Source organism: Cervus elaphus, chromosome 5 (assembly GCF_910594005.1).
Source record: "Cervus elaphus chromosome 5, mCerEla1.1, whole genome shotgun sequence".
Taxonomy (NCBI): domain Eukaryota; kingdom Metazoa; phylum Chordata; class Mammalia; order Artiodactyla; family Cervidae; genus Cervus; species Cervus elaphus.
Window position 1 is genome coordinate 66,609,413 of NC_057819.1, and position 10,270 is coordinate 66,619,682.

The 10,270-nt window shown below is 39.7% G+C and overlaps 1 protein-coding gene across 2 annotated transcripts; it reads right to left on the bottom strand.

Annotated features, from left to right (window-relative positions):
- Nucleotides 1-1,959: 1,959 nt before the first annotated feature.
- On the bottom strand, nt 1,960-9,956 carry FGG (fibrinogen gamma chain). Of its 2 annotated transcripts, XM_043902669.1 has the most exons (10): nt 9,703-9,956; nt 9,556-9,600; nt 9,170-9,353; nt 8,965-9,058; nt 7,605-7,735; nt 7,169-7,302; nt 6,078-6,262; nt 4,353-4,630; nt 2,683-2,852; nt 1,960-2,180 (listed from the first exon to the last, which is right to left on the bottom strand). In XM_043902669.1, exons 1-10 carry the CDS (start codon nt 9,775-9,777, stop codon nt 2,166-2,168), a joined length of 1,311 nt encoding a protein of 436 aa, XP_043758604.1. In that variant the 5' UTR covers nt 9,778-9,956; the 3' UTR covers nt 1,960-2,165. The 2 variants fall into 2 exon arrangements, with proteins under 2 accessions (XP_043758604.1, XP_043758603.1); XM_043902668.1 differs by having other exon boundaries at nt 1,960-2,852.
- Between the last annotated feature and the right edge of the window lie 314 nt (nt 9,957-10,270).

The following is a 10,270-nucleotide window of genomic DNA, read 5'->3' on the forward strand; positions in this document are numbered from 1 at the left end:
ATGGAAAAGAAGTGCAAAAAGGCAAAACGGTTGTCTAAGGAGGCCTTACAAATAGCTGTGAAAAGAAAAGTGAAAAGCAAAGGAGAAAAGGAAAGATATTCCCATTTGAATGCAGAGTTCCAAAGAATAGCAAGGAGAGATAAGAAGGCCTTTCTCAGTGATCAATGCAAAGAAATAGAGGAAAACAACAAAATGGGAAAGACTAGAGATTTCTTCAAGAAAATTAGAGATACCAAGGAAACATTTCATGCAAAGATGGGCAAAATAAAGGACAGAAATGGTATGGACCTAATAGAAGCAGATGATATTAAGAAGAGGTGGCAAGAAGACACAGAAGAACTGTACAAAAAAGACCTTCATGACCCAGATAATCACGATGGTGTGATCACTCACCTAGAGCCAGACATCCTGAAATGTGAAGTCAAGTGGCCCTTAGAAAACATCATGACGAACAAAGCTAGTGGAAGTGATGGAATTCCAGTTGGGCTATTTCAAATCCTGAAAGATGATGCTGTGAAAGTGCTGCACTCAATATGCCAGCAAATTTGGAAAACTCAGCAGTGGTTACAGGACTGGAAAAGGTCAGTTTTCATTCCAATCCAAAAGAAAGGCAATCCCAAAGAATGCTCAAACTACCGCACAATTGCACTCATCTCACATGCTAGTAAAGTAATGCTCAAAATTCTCCAAGCCAGGCTTCAGCAATACGTGAACCGAGAACTTCCAGATGTTCAAGCTGGTTTTAGAAAAGGCAGAGGAACCAGAGATCAAATTGCCAACATCTGCTGAATCATCGAAAAAGCAAGAGAGTTCCAGAAAAACATCTCTTTCTGCTTTATTGACTATGCCAAAGCCTTTGACTGTGTGGATCACAACAAACTGTGGAAAATTCTGAAAGCGATGGGCATACCACACCACCTGACCTGCCTCTTGAGAAACCTATATGCAGGTCAGGAAGCAATAGTTAGAACTGGCTATGGAACAACAGATTGTTTCCAAATAGGAAAAGGAGTACGTCAAGGCTGTATATTATCACCCTGCTTATTTAACTTCTATGCAGAGTACATCATGAGAAACACTGGGCTGGAAGAAGCACAAGCTGGAATCAAGATTGCCGGGAGAAATATCAATAACCTCAGATATGCAGATGACACCACCCTAATGGCAGAAAGTGAAGAGGAACTAAAAAGCCTCTTGATGAAAGTGAAAGAGGAGAGTGAGAAAGTTGGCTTAAAGCTCAACATTCAGAAAACTAAGATCATGGCATCTGATCCCATCACTTCATGGGAAATAGATGGGGTAACAGTAGAAACAGTGTCAGACTTGATTTTTGGGGGCTCCAAAATCACTGCAGATGGTGATTGCAGCCATGAAATTAAAAGATGCATACTCCTTGGAAGGAAAGTTATGACCAACCTAGATAGCATATTAAAAAGCAGAGACATTACTTTGCCAACAAAGGTCCGTCTATTCAAGGCTACGGTTTTTCCAGTGGTCATGTATGGATGTGAGAGCTGGACTGTGAAGAAAGCTGAGTGCCGAAGAATTGATGCTTTTGAACTGTGGTGTTGGAGAAGACTGTTGAGAGTCCCTTGGACTGCAAGGAGATCCACCCAGTCCATCCTAGAGGAGATCAGTCCTGGGTGTTCATTGTGGACTGAAGTTGAAGCTGAAACTCCAGTACTTGGGCCACCTCATACGAAGAGTTGACTCATTGGAAAAGACCCTGATGCTGGGAGGGATTGGGGGCAGGAGGAGAAGGGGACGACAGAGGATGAGCTGGCTGGATGGCATCACCTACTCGATGGACATGAGTTTGAGTAAATTCCGGGATTTGGTGATAGACAGGGAGGCCTGGCGTGCTGCGATTCATGGGATCGCAAAGAGCTGGACATGACTGAGCGACTGAACTGAACTGAACTGACGGTTTTTAATGGTCAATAAAAGGTACCACATATCTAGTCTTAGGAAACAAAATATTTATTGAAGTGGTATGTAGATAAATTTTCACTGGCATAAAACTGTTAGTGGAGTTTTCAACATGGGTCTTTTTACTCTTAAAATGAAGTGAGGCTTTGCAAGTCCATTGTCCCATAGGAAAAATATTATCTTTTTCTTTTCAGATAAAGTTCTTTAAAAAAGTAAATCACTTTTGAAATGGTCTTTTATACGTCTCCAGCCTATGATCAAAACAAAAAATATATTAAAAAGATATAATTATCTCCATTAAAAAAGAATAACTAAATAGGAATGATTTAGAGGTAATGAAATACTTAGACATTTGAATTCCTCAAGTCTGCTCCTGTTATATTAGTATATACTAATCTATTTTTAAAATAATTTAAAAAATCACCAAGACACAATTATGTGTGATCATTAAATGCAAAATATCACAATGAATTTATTATATATTTAGTAAATAAGCTAAAATATTATCTCATCAAATAAACAAATTTATAATAACTGTGTGTTTAGTAACTTGGGAATACAGTCCAAAGTGAGTTTTCATTGCCATTCAGGGCTAAATATCCTTAAAGAAAGACTTAAAATTAATAAATACAGTAAGAGAAAATGAGAAGAAAATTCAGGAAAGTTTCTGAAACTCTGTGGGTTAACAGAACAAACAGCTCAGGGCAAAATGACTTAGTCATATTCTATTTCAACATGATGTTCTGCTCCGACCTGTTTGGCTCCCCCCAGATGGTGCTGCTGTCCTTCTCCAATGGCAAGTCTGTTAAATGGGATTATCTTCATGGTGGTTTTCTTCATTGAATACCACCGGGATTTCCAGGTGGCCCAAATAATGCCATTATCATAACCATTAGGAGTAGATGTTTTTGAGTAAGTGCCACCTGAAACAAACCATAGATCTGTATATCACCACTCCTGAATCTTCTCCCCTCAGGAAGTCCACGAAGAGCTGTCTATTATGAAGCCCACTGTCATTTACATCAGATTTATAGTGCTAGCTACTAAATGAAAATATCCGCAGAGACTCAAATTCTCGATTTACAATTGACATAAACTTATTATTAAACAAACTTTACACCTGTATTGTGTCTTCTGGCCACACTCATAATTTAAATGAATTCACTGCTAACAGGGCTGAAGTGAAGTGAAGTCGCTCTGTCGTGTCCGACTCTCTGCTACCCCATGGACTGTAGCCTACCGGGCTTCTCCGTCCATGGGATTTTCCAGGCAAGAATACTGGAGTGGGTTGCCATTTCCTTCTCCAGGGGATCTTCCCAACTCAGGGATTGAACCCAGGTCTCCCACATTGCAGGCAGACGCTTTACCGTCTGAGCCAGCAGGGATGTCACTAACAGGGCTAGAGCCCCGCATTTCCCTAATTGGTCTCTCTCCTTAAGCTAAGTCATGCTAGATTCTGCTATTATGGACCCTCTTCCTGAAAACAGGTTAGAATGGCAGTCATGATTCCTCATCAGCTGGATTCAGGTCACCTGAAAGCACAATTTTACTGGAAAATATTGGGCTTCCCAGGTGACACAGTGGTAAAGATCCTGCCTGCCAATGCAGAAGACGTAAGAGATTTGGGTCTGATCTCTGCATCAGGAAGATCCCCTGGAGGAGGGCATGGCAACCCACTCCAGTATTCTTGCCTGGGCACCTTCCTTGAGAACTTTTTCTAATTACATGGTTTGTTGGTGCAAAGATAAGTTAGGTTTTGAAAACATGTGAAAACCGAAAGGTAAATGTATGTAGTTTTAAGAGGACTCCAAGTTACCCCTTGGCTAGGATTGCTCATTTAATGGGTAAGGACTTCCCCATGCATACCTGCTGGGGAATTCCAATAGTCTGTCAGTAAGCAAAACCAGTGCTCAGAACTACTCCAGCCTCAGAGCAAACTATAGCTTGCCCTCCCCCTGTGCTAAAATAAGTATCTACACTCCTCAGGCTGGATTTTTCTCAAACTTTCATGGACCTGTAGACCCACCAATATATCCCTGCCCTTCACTTAATTCCTCTAGACATTGCTCACTGATTCTATCTGACACCAGCTCATGGGAAGCTGAGCCAGGCTATTGTGTTAACAGTATAGACATGGCAATGTTAGTCCATCTAGATAATATATAGGGTAAGACTAGAGGAGACACCATAACCCAAAGTATCAACCTTGACAGAAGCATCATGAATATCACTGCATAGTTTGCAGCAGGTGGATTTCCTATAGAGGGCAAATTCAGGTATAAGCTAGAATTATCCAATTCTGGCTTAAAGAACTGTATAGCAAGCTCCCAATATCTTTACTAATTATTTCTTACTTGTATTTATTTACTTTTATAAAAATATAGATCATACATAAATTCATGTATTAAGAAAGAAAGCCATACCTTGATAATAAACTCCATTGAGGTGGCCAGCATGACATTTGTTCATCCACCAACCAGATCCATCCTGTTCAGCACAGTTGCCATCATACTTATCATTGTCACTGTCCCAGGTACTGAACTGCATGCCATTATGGGATGTGAAAAACTTGTCACTAGAATCATCACCAAAATCATAGCCATCAAATGCATCTCCAGCATCTCCACCAATGAAGTAAGCATATGTCAGGCGGTATTTGTCATTTTCACCTGTTAACTTGAATGAAGCATAGTCTGCAGTGCTACAAAGAAGGGAATAGAGATCTTAGACCCTGAGCCTTATAAGGCATCTCAGAAGTTCCTTCTTTCATAGGACAATTGTTAGGAATTTTAAACTTTGCTTCATAAGTCTGAAATGTGTTTACTGAACAAAATTTTTCACAAATCTGGCATGGGATAACAGGTGTGGGTAACAGTCTCAAGGTCATCAGCACCACCCAGGATGGGTCTAGAAGCTTTCAGGGAAGACTAAAAACTTCAGCTATCCTGAATGCTTTTTGCCTATAGTATCCTAATATCTAACCCAGATATATTGATGAACCTAATTTCACATTTTCCACTTTTATCTCAGTATGTAGCATATACACACAGTTCTCATAAACCACATTAATTATCTGAAAGTGAGTGACTATTAATTAATGCAGCAAGCTGAAAGGAGCTCTAGTTCCACTAGTCACTCATACCATCTAAAGGCTGAAGTCCCTTTAGGGTTTTTTCTTTCTGAAGGAAGTGTGGGAGTGGCAAGGAGAGTTTCCTTGAGCATCACATAAAAGAAGTGACTCCTGTGTGGCCCACAAAACATGAACTGTAGGGTCAGAGAGAGATTCTCCCCTGGAAAATAATTGTAAATGAAAGCCAGAATTCTATGGAGTGCAGGGGAAAATGGGCCTTGGTGCATAAACAGAGATTTCCAGAAAACATTGAGCTTCCCTGATCTCCAGGACTTAAGAAATGGGAGATGTTCTCATAGGAGAAGGTCTACTGACTATGGTATTATACTTTCTGGTTAAAATTTTTAAAAATACACATTTGGGCACAGACTATACTTCATCATGTCATAGACATAACAAGAGGGTTGGATATTGTTTTCAATTTCAATGAGGTATACAACATTTAAAGTGCCCAGACAGCTCTGTGCATAGAAGGAACTCTAGCTCACCAAAGGTACCAGCTGATTTCATTTTAAGGTAACTCCTGGATTTGATTGACTGGACTTGATTCCCAGTTATTAAACACTGGGAAATCTGAAAAAGCTAGATTACTTTCCATCTAGGATAGCAGCTAAGAAGGTGGGTTATAAGAGGTAAACTACCTGAGTTTAAATCCATTGGATGCAACCTTGGAAAAGTTAATCTGTAAAATGGAATTAATAGTAATTCCTGCCTCATGAGCTATTTGGATTTAAGTTATAATTTCATGTGCAATTTATGGTACATAAATGCTCAGGAAATATTAGCTATTGTTTTGTATGATTCCAGGGTAAGTGGATTATACCAAAACACTCAGATCCTGCCTGAATGGGACCTAGTGCCTTGGAGTGCCCAAGAGCCAAACTGACTTCTGGGGAACATAGCTGAATGTGTTCTTCACATCTGTCAGACTGTTTTCCACATTATTCTGCTGAGAGCTAGCAAGTGCATTCTCCAGGGTGTCTCTACAACCAAAGTCAGAAGTCCTTCTTGATAGTACCTGGTTCTGCCATTCCAGTCCTCCAACTGTATTCTTAATACATAAGGGATGGTAGACTGTGTGCTTATCAAATGAATCTTCTCATTTCCCAGCCAAAATTCTGTGTTTCCAGTAGGAGACAGATGTCCAAACCCTTCTTTATATTGAATCCAGTTTTTCTTGAAATCCACACTGCCGTCAAGCCTCTAATTACACAATTGCACAGGCAAAAGGAGAGAATGTATTATCGGTGCACATAATGAAAACATTATAGCCATTTTGGCCAAAATATGGAGGCTATGATTTCATCATTTACCAAGTGACCCTGGGCTAGCTGCCTGTTTGCTCACCTGTCTCTTAAATAGGAATAATGATGCTTACTTCTCAGGAATGTTTCAGGGATTACACCAGAGAATGTAAAAGTACTTAGAAGAGGGCCTGGCACATGATAAATTGTAACCTAGTAGTAGTTTTGAAAAGACTCCTAGAGGACTTCAGAACATCAGCTTGATGTCGCTGATTCTTGTACTGACGGTGGAAAGGTCAGCCTATTGCTCAACCTGTGTCTACCAGCTAAGCTCCCATCACTCACTTGCTCTGAGTGCCCCCTGCAGCCTTAGCTGTAACAATGGTCAAAGGTAAACAAAATGTAAGAGGATTTGCAGTGGAAGCCTGGGGCTGGCAAAGGCTGCAGAGGGGCCTGGTCATGGGACAGCCTGACTGCATCCTCTGGGGGACACCATCTTCTTGCGATGGGCAGCCCTGGGTCTTGATGTCAATGTCAAGAGGTCCCTCTGTCACTGTGAGATTGTGATCATGTGCCATCATGAATGTACACAGCAGGGCAGGTGTAGTAGAGAACCTATCTCAGTACAGAGTGAAATCAGACTATATTCTGACTCTGTTACTTATTAGTCATGTGACCTTGGGCAAGCTATTTGGCCTCTTGTGCCTGTTTCCTTCTCTGTAAACAGGAATAAGCAGGCCAAAACTACCACAAAGGAAAGTTGTGAATGTTATTGAATTAATGCCTACAAGGTGCTTGGAAAAGTGTCTGGCATATGGCAGAACAATCAGGTGTCTATTAAATACACAGGGTGAGGGAAAAATACCTTCTGAAACACAGTCCATCCATTTCCAGACCCATCAATTTCACAGTAGACTAAGAACTGCTGCTTAGCTTTCAGAGGTCTGATAAAGTAAAGTCCACTCTCTTTGGCCCCCTTATTGGCAACCTCTTGGCAATCTGAAAAAGAAGAAATTTTTATGGTGGTTTGAAATCCAGGTATGATTGTGTCAGCCTTGAAAATGAAAATTTTAACATGTCAGAAACTATTCATTTCCTGAGAAGTATTTTCTTATTTCTCAATCATTATTCCTTTCAAAGTAAATTTTCAGCTACTCAAGAAAAGTCTAAGCAATTAAACTGTTTATATTTAATGGCTAGACACTGTCCAATGTATTTGTATATATTCTAATACATACAATCTCCTTTACTTTTTATATCTGCTCTGATGAACTTAATCTCATTATAAACCTTTCACTTACCTCTCCCAGTTACATCATGTATTTTCACTGTATCTTGACAAGGCTCTTGACACTTTGCTTCAAGCTGGACCACTTTCTGTTTTAGGTTACTGATTTTTTGATTATTTGAGTTATACATTTCCTGCAAAAATCTACAAGCAAAATAATAAGATAACAGATTATTCTTTTCAGATGAATAATGTTGTATGTTCTTTTAAAAATACCACCTTATTTTCTCAAGAATTATTTCCTGACAAATTACTCCATTCTTGGAAAAAGTTTAAAATGATTTTAATAAATTGAGGTGAATTAAAATTCTAAGCTTTTTTGGAAAAGAAAATAACAAAGTCCTTGCCAAAAAACCATATCACTGTAAGTGGTCATTCTGATTTTCGTTTCTGCATAAAAGGCAACAGATAATAAAGTACACAAGTGATGAGCCTGATAAAGACAACCTGGTGATTATTCTTAGGACAATATTCTTAGGGAAGGAAAAGCTCTGTTTAGAAATTCACACATGCTAAATCATTATTCCTTTTCACTTGTGGGTTTAACTGAAGATCTATTTATGGACTTCAGTCTATAACTTACATGGGAAAAGTATCTGGGGTATCATCTTACATAAAATAAAACAACAGATATTTTCCCTTTCTTCTTAATGTTTCTGTTTACACAACTTCAGAAAAAAGCTGGGGAAAGTGAAAAATCCTGCTTTTGTAGTTTCTCACAGGACAACCTGTTCATATTCAGAAATGATAGAAAACTATTATGCACACAGACTGTTGTCTCTGAGGTTCTGGATAGACAAACTATTTGACCACTTTTTTCTCTACTGCACCTTGGACATTTTCTGAACTGTAGTCTCCCTTCAGTCTCAACGATGGGCAATAATAATGCAAATCATAATGCCAATAATAATAACAGTAACGATAATAATAGTATCCCTCTGCTACCAAAAAGAGGATAAATCCCTTCTGGGCCACTTCTGCTCAGCCACCATTTATCTCAATTTCTTATGCTACTTTTAGAACAACTTAGGATAAAAATTGAGGAAGAAACTAAAATTGCGTCTGAAACCCAATGTTCAGAAAGTCTACAAGTTCCTGGGAAGTTGTTAACAGAGACATTTTACTTTCAAAAGGGAGGTTCTGTGCAACAGGCAGCTTTACAATGTTTATCACACAAACTTGTCTCTTAAGGCAAGTTTTTTTTTCTGCTCTACCTTTCAATGTCATTTACCAAGATCATTCCTATGTTTCTGCTCACAAATTCCTCGCCACCCATTTGTTGACACTTTTATAAAAAGAATTTTATTTTCAACACTCAAATTTCCATCAGTTTGAATTTATGTGGAAAGCAAACTAAAACAAAAAATGCTTACCGAATTGTTGATTCATGTGTTGCTATCAATGTTTCATATTTCATAATTTCTTCCATCATTCTCTTGGAATTCTTGGTAGCACTCTCTATCTTATCTGTAATATGGGATCAGAGATATAAAAATACATAAGCAAACAGAACCACTGAAATAATAGCAAAAGAACTTCATAGATGACTTTCTCAGGCAGTGGTGGTTAGATTCTCACTTGGCTTTGATGGTTCATCAGGGTTATAGCTGATTTGGATTGCTTTGACCAGCTCTCTGGCTTCTGATGTTTTGTTCTCAACCTGATATAAGATGCCTTCCAAATTTTGTAGATCCTTGTCTACACTGGTTTGGTAATTAGACAGGAAATCTGCAACTCCACAGGTAGTTGGGCAATAACTACCCTGAAAATACAACAATAGTGTGATTAAAAATTCTGATAAAAAGCTACATGAGATCTATTAATAAAAATAGGTAAAACCTAGACTATGTTTTTAAAAAGTCTAAACTGCCAAAAGATATTTGCTAAAGAATCTCTTATAAGGAATAAAACTTCCTCTGCCCACGTCCAGTTCAAACACAGAGAGAAACATAAAAGCGACTTACAAATCTTTCATCTAAGATGCAGCAGTTGTCTCGGGTAGCAACATACTAGAGGAGGAAAATACAGAAATTTCACTTGCTTATCGGATATTTTCTTATTTTTAAGCTTTCCGTTTAAAACAAATAACATTTTGTAAACAGCACACTTACTGCCAGGCATGCTGAAGAGAGCAATGAAAGAATGTAGAAGTAGATTACACTCGGAGGGTGCGAGGACCAACTCATGGCGTCGGCGGGCCCCGGGCTCCGAGCCTGGAAGGTCAGAACTGTGACTCTCTGGGCTCGAATCGTCCCTTTATTTAAGCTCCAAGGACGGTAGGACCGCCAGTGGCTGAAGCCGATCACGGGGCCTTCTTACCAGAAGGGCGGAACATCTTTCCCGTCTCTTCCTCACCCTGGCCCCGGACCAATGTTCAGTCAGGTTCCCAGATTCTGCACACAGGTCTAAGCTCCTCCTTGCTGGCCCAGCTCAATGCGCCTCCTGGGAAGCCAACTCTCTGCAAAGGCTAGTGAAGCATTGACTGATGCTAGGAGGAGGGAGGGGGCCGGGAGGCTGCGTGATGCAACCACTTCCAGGACAGATAGAGCAAACACACTCACCGCTGACCTCGGCCAAAGCAAACTGCCCCTGCCTTCAGATGGAGTCTGGTACCATAACCCAAATGCCCCGAAATATCGCAAGTCAATTCTGAGACGAGGGGATGAGTGAACACCAGTA

What these genes read in the sequence shown, in the direction of transcription:
- FGG (XM_043902668.1), bottom strand. Translation starts at nt 9,777, where the DNA reads ATGAGTTGGTCCTCGCACCCTCCGAGTGTAATCTACTTCTACATTCTT. An exon ending in TGATGAACCATCAAAGCCAA is followed by an intron (nt 9,059 to 9,169) that starts GTGAGAATCTAA and finishes CCCATATTACAG; the next exon opens with ATAAGATAGAGAGTGCTACC. An exon ending in GACTGGAATGGCAGAACCAG is followed by an intron (nt 4,631 to 6,077) that starts GTACTATCAAGA and finishes CCTTCTTTGTAG; the next exon opens with CACTGCAGACTATGCTTCAT.